The sequence below is a fragment of the Saccopteryx bilineata genome, chromosome 8 (genome assembly GCF_036850765.1).
Source record: "Saccopteryx bilineata isolate mSacBil1 chromosome 8, mSacBil1_pri_phased_curated, whole genome shotgun sequence".
Classification (NCBI taxonomy): domain Eukaryota; kingdom Metazoa; phylum Chordata; class Mammalia; order Chiroptera; family Emballonuridae; genus Saccopteryx; species Saccopteryx bilineata.
This window is the reverse complement of record NC_089497.1, coordinates 69,947,726-69,970,371: the sequence shown is the minus strand read 5'-3', so window position 1 is coordinate 69,970,371 and position 22,646 is coordinate 69,947,726. Positions and strand designations below refer to the sequence as shown.

The 22,646-nt window shown below is 54.1% G+C and overlaps 2 protein-coding genes across 6 annotated transcripts; one reads left to right on the top strand and one right to left on the bottom strand.

Annotated features, from left to right (window-relative positions):
• Window positions 1-4,544: 4,544 nt before the first annotated feature.
• Window positions 4,545-16,164, top strand: VWA5B2 (von Willebrand factor A domain containing 5B2). 2 transcript variants are annotated; one of them, XM_066241163.1, is made up of 20 exons: window positions 4,545-4,676; window positions 5,502-5,645; window positions 5,726-5,896; window positions 7,667-7,886; window positions 8,067-8,224; window positions 8,729-8,860; window positions 9,094-9,218; window positions 9,626-9,781; window positions 10,232-10,342; window positions 10,422-10,630; window positions 10,715-10,826; window positions 11,309-11,494; window positions 12,358-12,529; window positions 12,618-12,931; window positions 13,415-13,601; window positions 13,703-14,056; window positions 14,822-14,959; window positions 15,055-15,138; window positions 15,218-15,453; window positions 15,540-16,161. In XM_066241163.1, exons 2-20 carry the CDS (start codon window positions 5,507-5,509, stop codon window positions 16,068-16,070), a joined length of 3,735 nt encoding a protein of 1,244 aa, XP_066097260.1. In that variant the 5' UTR covers window positions 4,545-4,676; window positions 5,502-5,506; the 3' UTR covers window positions 16,071-16,161. The 2 variants fall into 2 exon arrangements, with proteins under 2 accessions (XP_066097260.1, XP_066097259.1); XM_066241162.1 differs by having other exon boundaries at window positions 15,218-16,164.
• Window positions 16,165-16,475: 311 nt separating this feature from the next.
• ALG3 (ALG3 alpha-1,3- mannosyltransferase) lies at window positions 16,476-22,391 on the bottom strand. 4 transcript variants are annotated; one of them, XM_066241168.1, is made up of 10 exons: window positions 22,327-22,343; window positions 21,774-21,870; window positions 20,754-20,853; window positions 20,509-20,656; window positions 20,240-20,400; window positions 19,059-19,179; window positions 17,961-18,166; window positions 17,728-17,803; window positions 16,784-16,929; window positions 16,476-16,641 (listed from the first exon to the last, which is right to left on the bottom strand). In XM_066241168.1, the coding sequence occupies exons 3-10, from the start codon at window positions 20,825-20,827 to the stop codon at window positions 16,479-16,481; spliced, it is 1,095 nt and encodes a 364-aa protein (XP_066097265.1). In that variant the 5' UTR covers window positions 20,828-20,853; window positions 21,774-21,870; window positions 22,327-22,343; the 3' UTR covers window positions 16,476-16,478. The 4 variants fall into 4 exon arrangements, with proteins under 4 accessions (XP_066097265.1, XP_066097264.1, XP_066097261.1 ...); XM_066241167.1 differs by lacking the exon at window positions 22,327-22,343 and adding an exon at window positions 22,091-22,219; XM_066241164.1 differs by lacking the exon at window positions 21,774-21,870 and having other exon boundaries at window positions 22,054-22,391.
• Window positions 22,392-22,646: the final 255 nt, after the last annotated feature.

Below are 22,646 nucleotides of genomic sequence, written 5' to 3'. Positions count from 1 at the left end.
CCTCCAGGAACACCAAGGTTGTAGGTTCGATCCCCAGTCAGGACACATACAGGAATCAACCAACGAGTATAAATAAGAGGAACTACAAAAATCAACCTTTTTATTTCTCCCTTTCTCTCTCTAATCAAATAATAAAAAATTTTTTTAACTGTAAAACTTTTAGAAGCTAACATCTTTGGGATCTAAGGCTTAATGAAAAGTTTTTTTTAAACTTATTTATTGATTTGAGGAGAGAGGAAAGGAAAGAGAGAGAAACATCGATTTGTTGTTCTACTTATGCATGATTCAGTGATTGATTCTCATATGTTCCCTGACTGGGGATCGAACCCACAACATTGGTGTATCAGGACCATGTTTTAACCAACTGAGCTATCCAGTTAGGGCGAAAGTTCTTTAAATGATACCAAAAGCATGACCTATAAAAGGAAAACACAATAAATTTAGATTTTGTTGTGTTGGCAAGATGTGAAAAAAATTGGAATCCTTGTATATTGCTGGTAAGAATGTAAAATTTTTCAACTCTTATGGAACACCTCAATATGTTAAACATAGAATTACCATATGACCTAGCAAATCCACTCCTGGGTATGTACTCAAAAGAATTGAAAATAGATGTTCAAACAAAAACTTGTACATAAAATTTTATAGCAGCACTATTCACAATAGCCAAAAGGTGGAAAAAACCCAATGTTCATAAACCGATGAATGGATAAACAAAAGTGGTATATCTATACAATAACATAATTTATCCATAAAAGGAATAAAGTACTGATATATGCTACAACATAGATGAACCTTGAAAACATTATGCTAAAACGGAATATAGTATATGGTTTCCAGGTACAGAGAGGAGGGGGAATGGAGAGATGGAGAGTGCTTTTTTTTTTTTGACAGAGACAGAGAGAGGGACAGATAGGGACAGACAGACAGGAAGGGAGAGAGATGAGAAGCATCAATTCTTTGTTGCGGCACCTTAGCTGTTCATCGATTGCTTTCTCGTATGTGCCTCAACGGGGGTGGGGGTGGGGCTACAGCAGAGCAAGTGACCCCTTGCGCAAGCCAGTGACCACAGGGTTTCGAACCTGGGTCCTCCATGTCCCAGTTCGACACTCTATCCACTGCGCCACCGCCTGTTCAGGCTGGAGAGTGATTTTATTTTAAATGGATATGAGGTTTCCTTTTGGGTGATAAAAATGTTCTAGAACTAGATAGTGGTGATGGTTTCACAACATTTTAAACGCACTAAATATCACTAGTTGTAAATTTTATTTATCTGTATTTTACCATAATAAAAATGGTGAATTTTATTGTATATAAATTATACCTCAATTAAACTTACATAAAATACTAATTGGGACATTATTGGATGCTACCATGTGCAGGTAAGATTTTGATGAAGATTGGGATAGTGACATAGACTCAAACTGTCTCTCCACAAATGTACTTATTTAATCACAAAAAGACAAAATAGCATTACAGTGAGAAAACCTGGCAACCTTACCTGTGATAGTTCATTTCATGAGTCAACTTGGAGGGTGAATTTGGATGAGATTTACATTTAAATTGGTGAACTTAATTAAGCAGACTGCTCTTCATAATGTGGGTGGGCCTTATTCAATCAGTTGAAGGCCTGAATAGAATAAAAAGACCAGCCTCTCCAGCAAGAGGAGATTCTGTAGCAGACTTCCTTTGGATTTTACCTGCACCATCAACTCTGCTGGTCCTCCAGTATACTGGCCCACACTGCAAATTTGAACTTGCCAGCCTCCATAATTGGGTGAGACAATTCCTTATAATAAATAAATACACACATACATACATACATACATACATACACAAATAAAAAGATAAACACACATAGCTATAGCTATATTTCCTATTGGAGAGCCCTACTACACCACTTTAATCTGATGGTCGAAGTTAACATCACCAATAATAGTAACTGACAGGCATATTCTAATGCGGTATAGTGAGAAGGCTACAGTACTTACATAGTATACCTGCCAAAAGTGAATATCCTGAATTTAATCATGAGCAAACAACAGACAAACCCAAAATGAAGGACATTCTACAAAATAACTGGTCAGAACTCTTCAAAAATCTCAGTACTGTGAAAGGCAAAGAGAAATGAGAATCTATTTCTGTTCAGCGTATGAGCCTTTTTCATCAAAGTATAAGCCTTCCAGACAGAGACTGTATCTTCTTAGCTCTGTATTGCCCACACTCTCCCTTATGCCTGGCACATAGCAGACCACCCAAGCTCAATATATGATTATGGGCTCTCTGGAGCTGAGCTGTCCCTTCCTGTCCTCAGCAATCTGCCATGCTACACAAGCACTACCACCAGAGTGCTCTCAGCCGGGTCTCAGACGCTGCTTGCATAGCCTACTACTAAGCCTGTCTTCTCTCTGGTGCTCCACAGCCTGCACTGCCGGCCCCAGCCTGCAGGGTGCTTTATTCCTTTTGTGGAGCTGGAGCTGCTGACCTGTCTCTATCTCCGTTTGCCTCAGCTAAGACAGCCTTCCCAGTGAGGCTGGTCCAGCTTCCCAGCAAAGCTTGGCTTCTACCAGTGTATAATTCAGTCTCTGATAGGAACACCATCTTCCTGGGACACTTTTGTACACCCAAGCCCTCCTTAGAACCAAAGAGAAGGACCTCTTTTTCCATGTCCCTGTTTTTGAGGATCCCTAATAACTGTTCCTTGCAGCTTCATGTTAGGCCTGAGGGCTACATGTAGCTCTTGGTTCATTTGCAGAAGGGACAGCACAAAACCCCCACAGGGAGATGGCTATCGTCTGGACTTCCAAGGAGCCCTCAGAGCCTGGGTTGGTCCTGCTTAGAGATCTGGACTACCTAAAGGGCCCATCTGCCCCCTTACCACCTACTATTTCTCCCTAAGCCTGTAAGAGGAAAGCTCACTCAGAATGAGGCTGGGGGCAAGTTTAGCAGAGAAGAGAGGAGAGGTGTCAATGGCACCATGGCTCAGATAGTGTGGAAAGAACAAGGATAGAATACAGCTGGAGCTCCCTGTGGGCTACCTCATTGTGAGGGTGTCTTTTTTGTTATTGTTATTTTAAATTTTTTATTTATTGACTTTATGGGGGGGGGACTATCCACTCACAGTTGCTTCACTTTAGTTGTTGGTTGCTTGTTGTGCATGCCTTGACCAGGCATCCCCAGGGTTTCAAACTGGTGACCTCAATGTTCCAAGTCATCGCACTATCCACTGTGTCATCATAAGCCAGGCCATTGTGAGGGTGTCTATGTTTTTAGTGCCTTGTGCATTTCCATTCACGAAGTTCCCTGGGATAATGCCAAGCATATGCCAATCACCATACTAAATGATTTGAGCGAAGGAAAGGGTTGTGGTTCAGGGCTTAAGTGCTCAAGGAGTCAGGGTATCCCCCCCTGGGGAAGAATGGTGGTGATGGTGATGACTCAGAAAGATCAAGTGGGGAGGGGTAAGAACCTAAGTCTTGCTTGAAAGCCCACTCCCCACCTGCTGTGCCCTACTCTCAGCTTTCCTCAAGTTTTTTTGCAGACTCTGAGTGTGGCCTCTGCAAAAGAGCTTGCATGATTGACACCCCCCAACATGGCCACTTCTCCAGGGCTCCCAGACTCCCCCAAGGACTGGGGAAAGGTTTTACAGACTCCTCTAAGCTCTTGTAGCATAACACTGTCAAGTTGTGGGAAAAGTCTCCTAACATCAAGGAACCTGTTTACAAGCAGGTTTCTCCCAATAACAGTGATGGGGGTGTGTGTGGGGGGTCACTGCTACAATGGGGTTTAGTCTGCAGCCACTAGAAGGTTCTGAAGACCAGAAGGCCTAATTTCCAAGGCGGTAGGCAACTGAAGTATAGGGATTTAAAGCCTGAGGGGGTGATCCTGCCCACCCCCAGAAAAAGTGGGGAGATAGTACTGCAGTGGTGGAAAAGCTATCTTGCTTCCCGGCAGGGGCAAGTCGCTGCAGTGTGGGGGACCCTTGCTTGGAATGAGTGGTCATTGAAGTGATCACACAAGCTGAAGATACCTGCAGGTTGAGGAAAGGTTTCTGCAGTGAGGAAGGGGCTCTTTGCAAAAGAAGGGATGGCTTGTTAGGGTGTGAGGTCCAACGATGATAGGTTCGCTGCACTGATGAGGGAGGGTCACTGCAGACCTGGAAAGCCTGGCTAGGGGGAGAGGCTGATATTTGGGCAGCTGTGGTCGCTGCAGGGCTGGGGGCTGCAGACTTGAGCAGCTCTGCCGCATTTGGAAGACGCCTCACTTCCTGAAGGACAGAAAGGGTGGGGCCTCGGAGGCCTCAGTCCCGCATTGATGGGGGCTGTGCGGTGGCAGAGACGCGGTCCCTGCACTGCGGTGCCCTGTCTGGCTGGAACCGCCAGGACCGGCGCGGAGGCGGTACCGCACGCGAAGGGGGAGGGGGCCGGGTGAGCCCGGAGCGTCAGCCCCGCCGCAGCGACGGGCGGGGCCGAGGCGGCCCAGAGGGGCGGCCCTTCCGAGCGGGGCGGGACCAGCGCCCCGAGGGCCGACGCCCCTGCGTGGACTCGGAGCGGCCGCTGCGGGAGTCTGGAGCCGGAGCCCCGCAGGTGCCGGGACTGAGCGCAGCACCTGTCGCAGAGGCGGCACCACGTACCCAGTCCCGTCGTGAAGCTCAGAGCTCCGCAGAGGAAGCGACGGTGAGGCTGGGCTGCCCGTGGGGAAGGGACAGTCCCTCGGTCGAGCCCGCAGCATCCCCTGGCCGCTCGGCTGTGGGGGCGCGGCTAATGCGGCCGACCCCCCCCACACACACACCCCAGACGAGCTCTGCTGGGGTCGAGAGCGGCGTCCTGGACGGACCCCCGGCCCCTCCACTGCTGCCCGGCCCGGCCTCCGGAGGGTCCCCCTCCTCTCGCTGCCCTGGCTCGTTCTTCCCAGCCCAGCCCCTCCGCCCCGCCCGCGGTCCCTCAGCGCCCAGGTCCGGGGAGGCGCTGGAGGGAAACTGCGGCCCTGGGGCTCCGCATCCCGCGCCGCCCCGCGGTCCCCGGCCGGGCTGGGGGCGCCCAGGGGGGTTGTGGCCCTTTGAACCCTCACTCCCCACCCGGAGCCCCTTCCGTCTCCCCACCCGCGTCGCCCCCGACAGCTGGCGGCCTCGGGGAGCCCGGGGCGGGCTACGGAACAGCTGCGCCCCCCGCCCGAGAGGAGCCGGCGGCGGGGCCGCCTGACGCCCTGGGCGCCGGTTAATCATTAACCCTCAGCCCCCCGGGCTCCGCGCCGCCCGGAGCCGCGCTCCGCCCCGGCTTCCCAGGGAACCGTCGAGGATGCGGGTCTCGCCCTCCGCCCTCGCCGCCTCCTTTGCCGCCTCTCCCCGCTGCACCTGTCCGCGGGGCCAGCGCCCCCGCCCGGCCCTGCGCCCCCTGCGGGTCCCGTCCTCCTGCCGGAGTTGGAGCTCCAGCGGGCTCCTCCGGAGCGCGGGGGCTGCCCCGGGCTCTCGGCCGCCCCTCACCGAGCGCCCCCCCCCGCAGGCGCCATGCCCGGCCTGTACTGCCCCTCCAGCTGGACGCCGCTGCCCCTCACCGACTCCTGGGTGCGGGCCTGCGCCAACGGGCCCTGCCTCAGCCTGCGGGCCCGGCTCACCTACCGCAACCCGGAGCCGCAGCCGGTGGACGGTGAGGCCCGGAGGGGGCGCAGGGAGGCGGGGAGCGGGCGCCAGGCGGGACCCGTGTGCCACCTGTGCCCCCCGCCCCAGGCGTGTTCGTGTACCCGCTGGCCGAGGCCGAAGTGGTGTCGGGGTTTGAGGCGGAGGCGGCCGGACGGCGCGTCTCCTTCCAGATGCAGAGCCGGCGCCGCTCTCAGGCGGCCTGCTGCCGCGCGCTGGGTCCCGCGCTGGGGGCCCCGACGCCCCGCCGCTGCGCGCAGGGTGAGTCCGGGGGGGCCCCGCCGCGTCGCCTCTCCCCCGCCAGCCGCCCTCTGGGTCCTGCACCTGCTCCGCGTCCCGCCCCGCCCTGCCTCCTACACCCTCCAGCTACTGAGCTTCTTCATTCATTGACTCATCTCTTTATTCAACAGTGGTAGACTGGGCACCAGACACGCACCAGATGCTGGGGGACTGTGACCCAGGTCTGACCCCAGGTTTTCAGCTGGGCAGACAGACAGAGCAGGCAGTCACGTCTCTCTCCCCCTCTGGAGCATTAACTCCTGAGCCTGGGGCAGAGTTTTGGTCATTTCCAAGTTTCAGTATCTCACACCACAAAGGGGTTCAGTGAGTGCTGGTGAGGATGGAAGCCCACTCCCGTGTTAGGTTTCGTGACTTGCACTTCATCCTCTTATTTACTTATTTTACGTTCACTTGATTTCTGCACATGGGATTTACCATCCTGGTGAGAAGAGGACAGACTTGGCATAAGCCTGGCAGGTAATTAGAAGCCGAAGTGAGAAATGTTCCAGAAGGAAGTGGAGCCAGCATTTGACTGATAGGAAGGAGTACTGGTGAAGTGGAGAGGAGGGGAAGGCACTCCAGGCAGGGGCAATGGTGGAGGTGAAGGTTTGGAACTGAGCTGTACTAAGTGGTGGTAAGAAAATGCCTCGTGTTTATAGTGATTTATTTATACTTGACAAAGCCCAGTCACTGGTATCACCTCATTTGAACCTGGAGATGTATGTAATTTGAGTGCTGTTCTCCCTTTTATAGGCGATGAAAATAAGAGCAATGATTTCTTACACGTTGGATGCTTTGCATATATTATTCATTTATTCCTCACGATGATCTTTGAAATATAGTTACAGTGGCCCCCATTTTATGAATTAGGAAACAGGCTCCTCAGGACAAGAGACTTACCAAAGGACAGAAGTAGACAGTTACCAAAGCGACAGAGCCCATAGCAGTCTGTGCGCTCTCCATGGTAGCCTCGGCTGGCTGAGAAGGGAGCCCCTTTCTTCTTCCTTCCTTTCCATCTCCCCCCCCCCCCTTTATCTATTCAGCAAACATTTCTCAAAAGAATGGATGAATGATTAGGCTGGTGCCAGACCACGTAAGGCCTGACTGCCACTGTACACACCTGGCCATTTTTCTTTTAGCAACTGTGGTGACCCCCACACTACTCCAGTCCCCAAATAAATCTATGACCTAAGTAAAATGGTGTGCTTGGTATGTAGATACACTTTTATGTCCTCTAGCTATTTTCCAAGCAGGTTACTGCTCCGAATCTTCTCAGGTAGGAAATTCTGGAGCCACTTCTGGTGGGTGGTGGGGAACTCCTTGCTATTCATGAGCAGGGCATTTGTGGGTCCCAGGCTGCGGGAGATGTCAGCCCACAGGATAGTTCATTAGGAACATGATACTCAAGGGTTGAATGGATATGGGGCAGATAGGTGCAGAGGGACAGAGGGTATGGGTCCCCCAGGATCTTGGTGTGGTGTGGACATGCCCCATTTTCCTCAGCACTCCATCAGTGTTGTCACTGCTGCCCTTCCTAATGACAACCAAATCCTTTTACCATCAATCTACCTCTTTCTACTGTCACTCATTCCATGTCTCCGCCCTGCATTACCAATGCACTAGCCCACTGTCTCCCCAACCGCAGAGTACCCCCTTGCCCAGGCTCCCTTGACTCAGTGCCTGCTCCCACCCCGTCTTCCCTCATCCCTTCTGCTTCCAGCCCCCTCTGACCACTTTTCTCACTCATCATAGGTCATCTTGTCTTGGATCTGGCCCAGGCCCGGTCCACACTGGTGCTGCCCACTGGCCTCATCACCCCAGCTGGCACCATGACAGTGACCCTGTGTAGCAGCCGGGAGCTGCCCTCAAGGCCTGATGGGGTGTTGCACGTGGCTCTGCCCTCCGTGCTCACCCCACTGGCCCCCCCAGGTCCTCCGGGCCCCCCCAGACCTCCGGGGCTCTGTGACGACAGGTTGGGCCTATGGTGATTCTCTTCGTCCCTTCCTCGGCTTCTCTGGGTCTAGTGCGGGTGAGGGGGCTTTGGCAGGGTGCTCCTGAAGATGGACAGGGTGGAGAAGGGTTGGGTCCAGTCAGCCAGACGGGCTAAGGGCCTTGGTAGTTGCCCAGTGACCCTCGTCATGCTCCCTTCTAGCCCTACCAGCTGCTTTGGGATAAGCAGCCCTCAGGAGGAAGGTCTGGCCTGGGAAGAGCCAGCTGCCCCTCTGGACGTGTTCTTAGGCCCTGCCCGCTGCCCTGCCCCATACACCTTCTCCTTCGAGATGCTGGTGACTGGGCCGTGCCTGCTGGCAGGTGGGTGCCCCTCCCAGTGTAGCTAATGGGAAATAATTCAAGGCTCAGGAATGGGAGGAACACAGGACAAAAAGAAGACAGGGACCTAAGACTTAGGAACCTCTAGTCTCACAGTGGGAGCATCCCCTGAAGGCTTGTGTACAATACACACACCCCTTAGTTTGTCAGTGTCATTTATTTACATATGACTCACCAACGGGAAGAGAAAGGTGTACTGTGAGACCAGTGCAAGTGACGAAGTAAAGTTTCCTCTCCTGGTGGGAGAGGATGATAAATCAGCAATTGGTTTGACCAGCCAGGAACAGCTGGGATTCTGCCTTCCAGCCCATGAAAGCAGGCAAATCCCTCTTTGTTCACTGAGCCTGTGATCAGGGTCTGAGAGCTGGGCTGAATCAGTCGTGATCCTTGTCTCCCCAACCTGATGGTCTGGGAAGGTGATGTTTGTGTTCCTAGTGCGGACTTGTAGTAGGCAGTCATCACCCTCCCTGCCTCTATGCCCCTCAGGCCTGGAGAGCCCATCTCATGCTCTGCGGGCAGATGCCCCACCTCATGCCAGCTCAGCAGCCACCATCTGTGTCACACTGGCAGAGGGCCACCACTGTGATCGGGCCTTGGAGATCCTGCTGCACCCCAGTGGTGAGAGAATGGGGCACAGTGGGCCAGCTCTGACCAGCCTCATGACCATATGGGTAGCATTTTTCAAATATAGACTGCTGGGCCCCAAGTCAGATGGACCAAGTCATCTGTGAGGCGGACCTGGAGGTGCAGGATGGCTGGACCTACAAGGCCCTCCCAGGACCGTGGGATTGGGCAGTAGGAGTCCAGAGTCAGGGACTTCCCCAACAGAGCTGTGCCCCCCTCCTCCCCAGAGCCCCACCAGCCACACCTGATGCTGGAGGCCGGGAGCCTGAGTTCAGCAGAATATGAGGCCCAGATGAGGGCTCGCCAGGATTTCCAGAGGCTACAGCAAAAGAACAGTGATGGGGACCGGCAGGTATCATTTCCTGGGGGTCTGACCTGGCCCCCGGCCTGGCTGCTAGCTGCATTTGAGCGTGAGGAACAGAAGTGCAGACTCATGTTGGGATGAGTAGGGGGCCTCTGCTCTCAGTAAAACCTCTCAGTAGCTGCCACCACCATTCCAAAAGGCGGATGAGTATTGTCACAAAAGGGCCCATACATGCTTCCCTGGGATCTTTCTCAGAGAATGGGTGCTAAGTCTGATTTACGCAGAAGACAGCAACCTGCCTCTGCCCTTGCCTTTATTCAAATGACTACAAAAAGGTGACTCCTCTGGGTGGATTAGCTAGAAAAAGTCCCCAGCCTGGGCCCTGCTGCCAACCCAGGTGGAGTTCACTAGGCCTGGCCCAGGATGGCTCTGGACTCCCATACTCCCACACTCAGGTGTGGTTCCTGCAGCGACGCTTCCACAAGGACATCCTGCTGAATCCCGTGGTGACGCTGAGCTTCTGCCCAGACCTGAGCTCCAAGCCTGGACACCTGGGGACAGTTACCAGAGAGTTCCTTTTCCTGTTGGATGGCAGCTGCTTAGCACACAAGGCCTGTGGGGGCACGGTGTGGGCAGGCCTGGGGGTTGAGTGGGGCAGCGGGTCTGATGTGGGCTGCAGCAAGCGTGCCGTGCACACACATGCACACACACACACACACACCCCTTCTCTTTCTTTCTCTACTCACAAAAACGTTTCTATCCAAGAGTCTCTCTCATACATAAAGTTGCATTCAGTCCCACCTAATCCCAAAGCTAAGTGTCATATGCACCTCCAGAGTCCCATACACAAATGTCTCACGCACACACTCAGAGTCTCCCTTACACTCCCAGGGTCTCACTCACAGTCTTTCTCACACTCACAGCACAGGGCCTCTCCCAGATTACCTCATCCAGGCCCTCATTTTACACATGGCTTGAAGAAGGTAGGCAATCCAGTGTCCCTTGCTCTCTACTGGTGCCCGTGGGGCCTGCCTCACACTGCCCTCCCTGCCCCTCCCCAGGATGCCATCGTTCTGGCTGTGAAGTCGCTCCCCCCCCAGACTCTCATCAACCTGGCCATGTTTGGCACGTCAGTACAGCCCCTCTTCCCAGAGAGCAGGCCTTGCAGTGATGTGAGTGTGGTGCAGGCATTTGGGGGCCCGTGGAGACACCTCAGCCCAGCATGGCCCAGCCTGTGCCTTCTCTCCCCAGGACACTGTGAAGTTGATCTGTGAGAGTGTGGAGACCCTTCAGGCTGCAGGAGGCCCCCCAGATGTGCTGGCCGCACTGGACTGGGCCATGAGGCAGCCGCAGAACAGGGCCCACCCTCGGCAGCTGTTCCTGCTCACTGCTGCCTCGCCCATGGCCGTCACCACCCAGCAAACCCTGGAGCTCATGAGGTGGCACAGGGGGGCAGCCAGGTATGGTGTGGGCAGAGGCAGGTGCCTGAGACTGACCCTCTAAGAGGCTCCTGAAGGTCACAGCTGCTTCCCTTCCTTCACCAGGTGCTTCTCCTTTGGGCTAGGGCCTGCCTGTCACCAGCTGCTCCAGGGTCTGTCTGCCCTCAGCAGGGGCTGGGCCTACTTCCCGAGGCCTGGGGAGAGGCTGCAACCCATGGTGAGCTTGAGCCTGGGCCCTGTTCCCTACTCCTGAAAGCCCTTCTCCCAACTCACAGTCTGGTTGTGGGGTCTCCTGGCTCCTCGCCCCCACCAATCTCTATTCCCCCTGGGGATGCCAATCGGGGGAGGAGCTACAGGTGCTGCTATGGGATGCTTCAGGAGGCTAAAGGTCGGGGGCATCGCCTCTGACAACCCCCCAAGTATTAGTCTCTGCTGTGTTCTGGTACTGAGTCATATCCTCAATAAGTCTTGCCTCGTTCACATAGCACAGCTCAGGCCGGAGACAGACCCACCTCTGAGGATTGGGCGCTCAGTCCCCTTTGCTTGTTGCTACTGCCATCCTTTCACGGGCCCCAGCCGGACTCTGCTCCCCTCAGCCAGAGCCGGGCGGATGGCAGCAGGGGAAGGGCAGCCCGCCAGCTCTGTCAGCTGTGTGGCACCTCTTTCTCTCCCATGGCCTCCCTCTGGCCATCCCCACAGCTGGTGCAGGCTCTGCGGAAGGCACTGGAGCCTGCTTTGAGCGACATCTCCGTGGACTGGTTTGTGCCGGATGCAGTGGAGGCACTGCTGACCCCCCGGGAGATCCCAGCACTCTACCCTGGGGACCAGCTGCTCGGTTACTGCACACTCTTCAGGGTGGATGGCTTCCGGTCCCGCCCCCCTGGGGTAGGCCTGGGCTGGGGTGCAGGAGGTGGGCCTGGGATGGCTGAAGCCCCTTTATCTCTTCAAACTCTTACTTCCATTTCTTGTGCCTCTCTGCCAAACTCTCCTACTACCTCCAGCCTCCTCAGAGATCACACTGGGCCCCCCAAGGTGACTGCAACCTGCTTCCTCTTGAGGTCCTCCACCAAGTTGTCCTATAAAGTGTTGACCTTGGTTTTTACCAAAGGTCACTAAATCACACAGACACAGAGAACAGCTCCAGCAATTGCTGAGAGATTTTTGTCAAAACTTGCTCATTACTTCACACAGCGCCCTGCAGAAGGCACTATCCGATACTTCCTGTAACATTCAAGGCAGATGGAACACAGTCTAGTGAAATCTCATCTCAACTCTGCCAGCTACTAGCCATTTGATTTTGGGCAAGTCACTTAACATCTCTAAGACCATTTCCTGATACTGATTTTCCCCCATAAGGTTCTTGTAATTAGAGGTCATAATGTACAGGCTCTTGGTAAGATACTTGACACATAATAGGAGCTCGAGATATATATTTTTATTATGAAAATCTTTCTCTCTCTGGAAGAACTAAGCATGTTTCTTCCTTTTTGATCATGAGAGCTATAAAATGGACTGTTTGCCCTCTTGCCTGGTTGCCAGGGAGCTCAGGGCCAAACCTGAAGCTCAGCCACAGCAGCCCCAATAACCCCGTGGGCAGCACGGGTGCCTCCTCCACCCTTAGTACTGGGCTTTCACTTCTGGTTTAATAACTTTATTGCCTCTTGCAGTTAGCCATCTTCAATCCAGTTTGGAAAGAGGTAGTGTGTAACTACAGTCTGGTTTTTTCCCCAATGACTGTTCCTCTCTAGGTCCAAGCACCTGGCTGGCAGAGTTTGGGTGGCTCCGTGTTCCCATCCTCAGAAGAGGTGCCGTCTGCCACCAGCCCTGGCACTGAGCTCACTGGTACTGCAGAGCCACTGAGAACAGGCGCTGTGTCGGGAGCACTGTCCAGCCCATGCGCTGCTGGGGACTCGGAGCAGAGTGAGTGCTGGGTGTATGTAAGTGGCTGTGCTGGAGGGATGGGCAGTGGGAGCAGCCAGGGCTGGGCCCATTCTCCTGCCTCCCTTAGGTGCTGACGCTCTGACAGACCCCGCCACAGACCCTGGACCCAACCCCTCTTCGGACACAGCCATATGGCGTCGCATCTTCCAGTCCTCCTACATCCGGGAGCAGTACGTGCTCACCCACTGCTCCGCCAGCCCCGAGCCAGGCCCCGGCTCCACAGGCAGCAGTGAGGCTGCTGGCTCCAGAGGCCCCGACTCCCCCGAAAGCAGTCTTCCCCGGGACCCCCCCTCCCAGCAGGGCTGCCGCAGCCTGGCCTGGGGGGAGCCCGCAGGCTCCCGCTCCTGCCCCCTGCCTCCACCCCCACCGGCTCCAGTCAAGGTGAGACTCAGTCCACATCCATTTACTGTATGTCAGCAAACATTTACTGACCCTCTGCTGTGTGCCATACACTGTGCAGTGGTTACTACAAGTCTAGCTGAAGAAGTAGGTGGGTATGGTACCAGGCAACATACAGTGAGAGCACAGGGACACGGTGCTCTGGGGCTTCGAGTTCAGGGGACTAACCCTGTCTGAGGGAGCGAGGAACGCAGGAGCCATAGTTAGAGGAGTAAGCAGAAGAAGCCGGGCAAAGGGAGAGATGGCATGAACAAACACAGACTCGAGTAACAACTTTCAGTGAGAGATAGGGTGGAGTGAGAGGACACTGGGAAGGGGGTCAGAGGCCAGGAGCCCGGCCTTTCTCCCAAGGGTGGTGAGCAGCCGTTCAGGGTTTCAGACAAAGGGACATGTGGCCAGTTACATGTGTATTATGGCCAGGATCTCTGCATCTCTTGACCAGTGGACCCCACTTCTCACATGCAGGCTGGGGCCCTCAGTGCTGAGGTGCTGGGCCGTCAACGCAGAGCAGCTCTGGCTGGCCGAAGCCTCTCATCACCCCCTGGCCAGGTGAACCCATTCCCTGGCTGTCCCCGACACCCCTCTCTGGGGGCACCAGATGGGCCAGGCCCTGAGTCAGGGCAGCAGCTGGGACAAGGGCTGGATGACTCGGGTAAGGGTTGCTTAGAGAGTTGGATTCTGACACCCAGAAGGCCTTGGGAAGGTGGAGCCCAGGGCACCACACTGCCCCTGTCGCTGCCATTGTCTCCTCAGGACACCTGCTCTCCCCAGCCCCCATGGACTGGGACATGTTGATGGAACCACCCTTCCTGTTCGCGGCTGTGCCCCCTGATGGGGAACCAGCTGCCCCAGCAGTGCCACTGCCTCCCCAGGCTCCATGCTGCCATGTGGTGATCCGGGCCCTGTGTGGGGAGCAGCCTGTGTGCTGGGAAGTGGGTGTTGGACTAGAGAAACTGTGGGGGTCTGGGGACGATGGCTCACTGCCTCCAGCACCCTGTGAAAGAGAAGGTGCTTGGGACCAAGCACTCCATCGGCTGACAGCAGCTTCTGTGGTCCGGGACAATGAACAGCTGGCTCTCCGAGGGGCTGAGACCATAGCTGACTGGGGTGAGTTGCTGGTGGGCCCAAACAGGGCCCAAGGAGCCTATGTGAGGCAGAGGTATAGTGTTTGATCACTCTCTATATCTTACCTTGCATACAGTTTGAGGTGGCTCACCCACATTGAAAGGGAAAAGAATTAACCAGGGCAATGGGAAATAAAAGGAATAGAAAAAGGGAGAATCAGGTTTTATTAAAGATGCACACCATGTGCCTTTGCAAGCATGGGTCACAAAATTGGGAAGCTTCTTAGCAGCCAGTAGAGGGAAATGAGGTCTTGTAAGGATTCACAGTGCCAACATAAAGAGCACATCATTCAGGAAGACTATTAAAACCAAATCAAGTTAAAATTTCAGTTTTTCAGTTACGCTAGCTATATTTCAAGTGTTTGTCATGCATGACTAGTGGCTACCATACTGGACCATGCAAATACAGAACATTTCCATGATCACAGAAAGTTCTACTAGACAGTGCTAAAATGAGCGGACAGAAAAGGCAGCAGTCAGTGCTTCTTGAGTGGTGCCTAGGATGTTGAATTTCTGGGCGACCAGGGGGCCTAGCCCTGCTATGGATCGAGGGTTCAGCCTAACCGCCTAACCACTTCTTGTCAAAGTTGGGGAGTCCAAGCTGGTCCTGACCCTGAGAAATGCCATCCTGTTCAAAAGGGGACAGAAAAGCTATGGGAGCCCTGAGATTCCTTTCTACAGAGCCCTCTGTAGAGGGTGGAGGGAGTGCAACCCTTCCTGTTCAGCAAACTGTTCCTTGGTTTCATAGGCCATGCCCGGAGGTCCCGGCTCCGAGCCCTTCAGACAAGCAGGGTCAGCTCTGCCCCCTCCTGCTTCACCTGCCCTGTAGCTGTGGATGCTACCACTAGGGAGGCCCTGCCCTCAGTCCTGCAGGTGCGAAGCTCAGGTAGAGTCCCCCCAAGGTGACCTCTCAGCTGCTGGCCCCACTTCACTGGCCACCCTCCCAGACAAACCTCAGCCCTGTCTTCTGTACCCCTGCAGAGCCAGCTGAGTCACCAGACACCCCTCCTGCCTCCCAGGGCCACCTACATGCAGCTCCTTTGCCCACAGCTGCCCACTGTAAAGGTAACAGTCAAATCTGGGGAAATGGTAGGGAGCACCTGGGCTGAGGGATCACCACTGGCACTGACTGGCTCCACTGCAGGACTTCAGGGAGGCTCTCTGGCAGGTGGCTCGAACCCGGACCAAAATGACAACTCTAAGTCTAATCTGAGGGACCCTGAAGCCCCTAGGAGAGATCTTGAGCACGTGTCACCTCAGCCTCCTAGGAGGCTCAGCGTGGGCCGCCGGAGAGCCAGAGGCCCAGACAGCCTGAGGCTCAGCTCCAACGCAGGCCAGGCCAGCAACAGTGAAGGCAGAGACCACGACTACTTGCCCTTGGTGAGGACTCGGGAGGTGGAGGGTGGCATTGCCAGGGCCATGGCACTGTCTCAGCTCACTTCTCCCCCCACCTCCTCTCTCCTCAGGTGCGGCTGCAGGAGGCACCTGGCTCCTTCCGTCTGGACGCGTCCTTCTGCACTGCAGTGCACATCCCGCAGGAACGCCTGCGCCGGGCCTCCCCTTTCGCTGCGCACCGCGCCAGCCTCAGCCCCACCTCAGCCTCGTCTCCCTGGGCGCTTCTGGGCCCTGGTGTTACAGCTTCCTGCAGCCTGCCCCCCAGCTCAGGCTCTGAGGGGCCAGGCCAGATGGACAGTGGGCAAGGCTCAGACACTGAGGCCTTGGAGGAGGCAGAAGGGCAGGGTGGGCACGACCTACGGGACCAGGCGTGGGCCACAGCAGTGGCACTTGCATGGCTGGAGCACCGCTGTGCCACTGCCTTTGGCGAGTGGGAACTGGCAGCAGCTAAGGCCGACTGTTGGCTGCGGGCACAGCACCTGCCTGATGGCCTTGACCTGGCCGCCCTCAAGGCTGCGGCCCGGGGTCTCTTCCTGCTGCTGCGTCACTGGGACCAGAACCTGCAGCTCCACCTGCTGTGTTACAACCCAGCAAACATGTGAAGGGCTGTCCACTACAGGGGGTGGCACCCCCAACAGACTCAAGTCACTGCCACCTGGGCCGGCTTCTTGGTGCTGGGAAGGGGGAGGTTGGTGACAGCCTGCCCCTTATTGCTTCTCATCCCCTCCCCAGAACCCTCTTGCCCACACAGAAAGTGCCTGCCTGTGCTCTCTCCTGCTCCGTCCACCACCTGCCCCTCTGAGCTCTGTTCAGTACAGTAAAAGGGGAGAGTTATGCAATAAAGTGCCTCTTAAAACTGCCTGACAAGTCCTTGTCTGCCACGGCACACCCCTCCCCGCTTGGTCTAAGCACCTCCATGTACGCTGCACAGAAGGGGGCTTGGGAAGGTTTATTGGGAAGGGCTGAGTCCATCCATGTCCAGGGCCCTGAGAATGGGGAAGAGCTGGATCTCAGTGGGCTTTCTTGCTGTGCTGGATGACCTTGGGGAAAGGCTGGGGCCCCAGCCAGAGCTGCAGCAGGATGACAGCATGGCATATGTGCAGGGCAGCAGAGCTGCAGGATGTAGATGGGTATGTGTTCCAGGAGAGCTCAATGAGCCCTAGCACCAGCAACCTGGGGATGAGAAGTAAACCCCAGTGTTTGTCTAGTTTTTAGGACCCAGCCCTTTAGCTCACCCTCAGCCCATCCATGGTCACAGCTTTGGGATGAGGAGCTCCCTAACCCCTCCTCCACCCCCAGGTTGTCCCAGCCGTACCTGAGCAGGTGTGTGAGCCAACGTGCAGGCGTGGCCCACAGGAGGTAGGGCAGTGTGTGGAAATACCAGACATAGAACTGATAGTGGAGAGAACGGCTAAAGCAGATGCCAATGAAGTTGGAGGTGAAGAGGGTAGAAACAATCTGTACGCAGTGGTCAAGGCCAAGGGCAGAAGGGGCAATAGTTGGGGGTGGGCGTGGGGGCAGGCAGGGAAGTTCCAAAGCACAGGGGTAAAGTTTTTGACTCAGACAGCCCCTGGCTCTACCGTTCCCAGACACATATCTTTGGACAAGTTTCTTTCTTTCTTTTTTTAAATTTTTTAAAGACTTTTTTATTTATTCATTTTTAGAGGGGGGAGGAGCAGGAAGCATCAACTCCCATATGTACCTTGACCAGGCAAGCCCAGTGCTTCGAACCGGCGACCTCAGCATTCCAGGTTGACGCCCCGCCCACTGCGCCACCACAGGTCAGGCTGGACAAGTTTCTTAACCTCTCTGGACCTGCTCCTCAGTCTAAGGTGGAGACTGCAATTCCTAGGGCCATAAGGCCTAGCAAGGCCATCACTTCCTAGCTGACCTTGGTAAATTATTTAACCTCTTAAAGCCCTGATCTTGCCATTTGTAAATGAGGATAATAAAAATGCCTCCCTATAGCAGGGTCTCCTGTAGCTTTAAATGTATATAGATCTCTTGGCACGGCACCAAGCAGAGAATGTGCACTCATGACAACTCAGTACCTAAAATTTAGAATAAATATGCTTAAATATGTAAATGCTCAGCACAGTGTTCAGTACAGAGCAAGGACTCTAAGAACGAACTCTGTGACTATAACTAGCGCCTCTTTTTCTCTCCCCCAAGTCACCAGCCATCCAGGGCTCCCTGACCAGGGACCCTATCTGCACCTGTGGAGGGCAAGACTTACCTTCCCACAACTTAAAGGATATGATTTGGTGTGAGGGGCTGGGGTGGGACCTTCCTTTTGGAGGGATCCTTCAGCAGTGACAGGATACTTTCCCCTGTCCTGGGGAGAAGCCATTCAGACATGTACTGAGCCCCATCATGGGCCAAGCTCTAAATTCACCCGCATGAGCTCACCATCTTCCCCAAACAATCCCTAAGGCCCAATGCCATTTACTCCTTCCCCTAACTCTGCCCATGACACTTTCCCCATCTCTCACCTGTGCCACCTGCAGAGAACAAAGAGCAGGAGCAGGGTGAGGTGGGTGGCCAACAGTGCCAGGTGGAAGGCACGATGCAGAAAGAATGGCTCGGGGAGGAAGCGCCAGTTCACTGTCCAGCGGAAGAGAAACTGGCGGCCAAGGTCAAAGGAGCGTGCTAGGTAACCAATGGGGTTCTCCAGGAGGAAGGGCAGCCCCAGCACCACCTGCAGATGGGTATGATGTCAGCAGAGGTGCCCAGGCTCACTCCCAGCCTCACACTAATTAGGGGAGTGGGAATAGAGTGTAGGTCTCAGAGATTCCTTAATTGCCATGAGGTATAGCAAGAAAAACAGCCCACCCCACCCCTGCCAGACTGGGGCCAAAGAAGCTGAGAAAGCGGATAATGACAGTGCTTTAAGTTTGGATTCACCAAGTCAGAAACAGGCAGAGCTAGAAAAGCCCTAAGAACAACCTTATTTTACAGCTAAAGAAACCAAAGCCCAGGCCCTAGCCAGGTAGCTCAGCTGGTTAGAGCATTATTCTGAAACACCAAGGTTGCAAGTTCAATCCCTGGTAGGGGCACATATGGGGTGCAACCAATGAATGCACAACTAAGTGAACCAACAAAATAAACGCTTCTCCCCTGCCCGCCTCCTCACTCCCTTCCTCTATCTCATCAGTCAATAAAAATAAGAAAGAAAGAAAAAACCCAAAGTCTAGGAATGTAGTGGCCACCCCGTCCAGAATCAACTCCAAAACCCTTGTCTTTGGCTTTGGGAACGTCTCAAGGAGGGGAGGGGCCAGAGTAGCCCCTTCCATAAAAAACACTACCTGTAGTGACTGAATGCTGATGGCATAGTGGACAGAGCACTGACCTGCGACCCTGAGGGACAGGTCCAAAACCCCGGCCAACGATTTAAGCGTGGGCTCACCAGCTTGAGCGACCCTGGCTTGAAGCCAAAGGTTGCTGGCTTGAAGCTCAAAGTTACTGGCTTGAGCAAGGGAGTCCCCCAATCAAGGCCAGTATGAGAAGCAATCAATGAACAACTAAAGTGATGTTTCTCACCTTTCTCCCTTCCTGTGTATATCTCTCTCTCTTGCTAAAAAAAAAAGTACCTGTAGGACAGCACAGATGCCCAGCTTGGGGAGGGCCCCACGGAGGCCAAACTGTGTGAGGAGAAGGAATAGTAACCCAGGGGCGAAGAGAAGCACGTTCATCTTCACAGAGACTGCCAGGCTAGGGTGGGTAGAAGAGAGGAAGGGTGGAGATTTAGCTCCAGGGCCATGCACCCCACCAAAGATGCAACCCCCTCCCCACTGTTACAGCAACTCCTCCTCTATACCGCTAAGCTCCAGGATGGGGCCACACTCAAAACTGCTGGAGGGAGGATAAGGTAGCCTGAGAGGAGGCGGGGAGCAGGGAGTAGACTAAGCAAACAGATACATACTGAGTACTAAGAATGTTCAATGACCAGGCCTTGGCCTGTTAGCACAGTCAAGAGTGTTGTCCTGAAACACCAAAGTTACAAGTTCAATCCCCAGTTAGGGCACATACAGGAAGTGATCAATGAAGGCACAACAAAGTGGAACATCAAAATGAATGCTTCTCTCTCTCTTTTTCTTTCAGTCTTTTAAAAATCAATCAATAAAAATTTTTAAAAAGGAAAAAGAATGCTAAATGACTGACTCTAACAAAAGATGATATATGGGCCCTGGCCGGTTGGCTCAGTGGTAGAGCGTCAGCCTGGCGTGCAGAAGTCCCAGGTTCGATTCCCGGCCAGGGCACACAGGAGAAGCGCCCATCTGCTTCTCCACCCCTCTCCCTCTCCTTCCTCTCTGTCTCTCTCTTCCCTTCCCGCAGCCGAGGCTCCACTGGAGCAAAGATGGCCCGGGCGCTGGGGATGGCTCCTTGGCCTCTGCCCCAGGCGCTAGAGTGGCTCTGGTCGCGAAAGAGCGACGCCCCGGAAGGGCAGAGCATCGCCCCCTGGTGGGCGTGTCAGGTGGATTCCCGTTGGGCGCATGCGGGAGTCTGTCTGACTGTCTCTCCCGTTTCCGGCTTCAGAAAAATACAGGGGGGGGGGGAAGATGACATATGGAAGGAAGAGCGGAAGGGAAGAGGAGGTGTGTGTGCTGTAGATTGAAGCAGAGACTTCAAACAGATCCTGGACTCACCTAATGGGGCCCTGACTGACCCACATTGTCCAGCCACTCCCTTACTCCCTCTGCAGCAGAAAACTGGGAAGAAAGTGATGGAAATACAAAAAGTAAGAAAGGGGCCACAAGGGAGGGATGCGGACCTGAAACAGCAGCAACCCCAGCTCCAGCGCCGGGCCAGCAAAAGGTTGATACTGAGGAAGAGCAGTGCCATGGCCACCGGGTCATTGAAGAGCCGCAACACAAAGATGGAGTGGACACGGTAAGAGGCGCAGCACATGAAGAAAAAGACGAAGGGAGGTACCTAAATGGTAGGCACAGCGGGGAAGAAAGTCAGCTCACCAAACCAGAGCCAACACCACAACCCAGCCCTCCCAGGTTGGGGACCCAAGTCCTCGTATTGTGGACTCACCTTGCATGTCTGGTGATATATCAAAAAGACAAGCAGCAAGGTGGCCAGGTAGAGCACAGCAAAGATGTGCTGGGCCATGCGGATGTCAGTGCCCTGGCCAGTGACATAGTAAAGCCCCATAAAGATGTACACAAAGCCAGCTGGGTACCTGAAAGATGAGGGAGAACTTGAGTCTGGGTCAGGCTCCCCAGCCTGGTGTCCAGTCAGCCCTTCACATCCTCGCTGAACCTCCTATCCCTACTCACACAAGAGGTCCAGTGTCACCCTGCAGTTGAGTATAGTCATAGGTGCCGTTAATGACGCCCTCTACCTCAGCCATGTAGGCCTTCCAGTCAATTTCCGTATCTGGAAAAGGAAAGGATGCTGTGGTTATTTCTAGGTCCAGAATCTGTCTGCCCCCAACACCTCCAACTCATCAAAACACAGAGTTCCAGTCCATTCCATTCTCAGGACTTCTATCATAACCCTTTACCTGTCTACCTGACATTCTTTGGGTGAACCCAGGCATCTCAAACCCAACATGTATGTAACTGAATTCATAATCTTCTACTGCAAACCTGCTCTCCGTCTTAGGTTCCATGGCTGTCCATGTCACAAACCTGAAACTTCCTTCTCTCTCATTTCCAATCCCCAGTAACAGATCTGTCGATTCTTCGTTCTACAGATCTCTACTATTGCACCCTTCTCTACTATTACATACCCAAATTTGGATCTAACATAACCTCAAGCCTGAACAATGTAATAACTTCCTAATTAGGTTTCCACTTTCACCTACTACAATATATTTGCCATCCTGCAACCAGGAGCTCTTTCTAAAATAGAAAGCATATCACATTCCTCTGCTTAAAACCCTTCAATAATTCCCCAAGGCTCTTAAGATAAAGACCAAACTCTATCACTCCCACTTTTAGACAAGGAACCTATGAATTATTGAGCTTAAGTGACTAGCTCAAGATCAGCAAGCTAGTTAAGGTAGATAAGAGTTGATATCGGAAATCATAGGATCCTAGATTCTTAACCACCATGTTAACGATCTCCTTACCACAATTTACAGACTCCTTTATAATCTGGTCTCAAATTTTGCAATCTGTTTCTTAGTACTACCCTCACTTGATTTCTATGTACCAGCTCTAAAAAGACCCCAGAATTTAACAGATGAGACCCAGCTGGGGAAGTGACATGCCCATAGCCACAGAGACAAGCAGCAGCAGCAGCAGCAGCACATTAACTTGGACCCAGGTCTTCTGATTTCCAGGCTGGTTTACCTTCTTAGCCTGGCAGGCTGTACCTTCAGGGCAGCGGGCTAATCTCTAGGGTGGCCCCTTCTGTCATGGGGAAGGTATTAAGATCGGGTTTGGTTTTCTGTAGAGAAACCACATTTTGGGGGGTAAAAGATATGGGTCTACAATTGATAACTAAGTGGACCTGTGGTTTGGGTTTGAGCCCCGAAACTGAGTTCCCGTTTAAGCGTGTGTGTGGGTGGGAGGGGTGTCCACCTCCCTCCCGCCTCTTCCGCTCCCCTCCCCTTCCCATCGGCGCACTCACATGCCACCCTGTGAATGACCCAGAAGGTGATGCCCACCTCCGCCAGGCAGAGGCAGGCAGCCACCAGCAGCGTGTAGCGCGGCTCCACAAGCAGTAGGCGCCGCTCTTGCCAGGCGCGCCGCAGCCATTGCCCGCGGAGTCCCACCACCCGGGGTGCGGGTCCCGCCCGAGCGCGTTTCCGCACGCCAGCCGCCATCTTGATGGTGCACCACTCTTGTGGGCCCGCCACACTGGAAGCCAGACCCTTTGGCACTTAGGTTCCGCTCCGCGTACCCGGTTTCCTAACGCGCTGAGCGTTGACTTGTCAGAATCCTTCTTTACTACACAAAAACTTCTTCTATCGGTCTCTCTTGATGAACAGATCGCTCCCTACGAGCAGGAATGACTTTACTCCTCAGTACATACTTAGCCCTGAGTACACAGGAGCTAAAATGGATCGAATGTTTGTCCAGAAAAACAACATTCCTGCCGCGCCCTGACCCACCCCCCAACTCCGCCCAGCATAACACTTCGCCTGTGTTGAGAACATCTGTGTTCTTGTCAATCTTTCTTAGAGGGCAAGACCTCGGTCCGCACCCCTCCCGCCACCACTC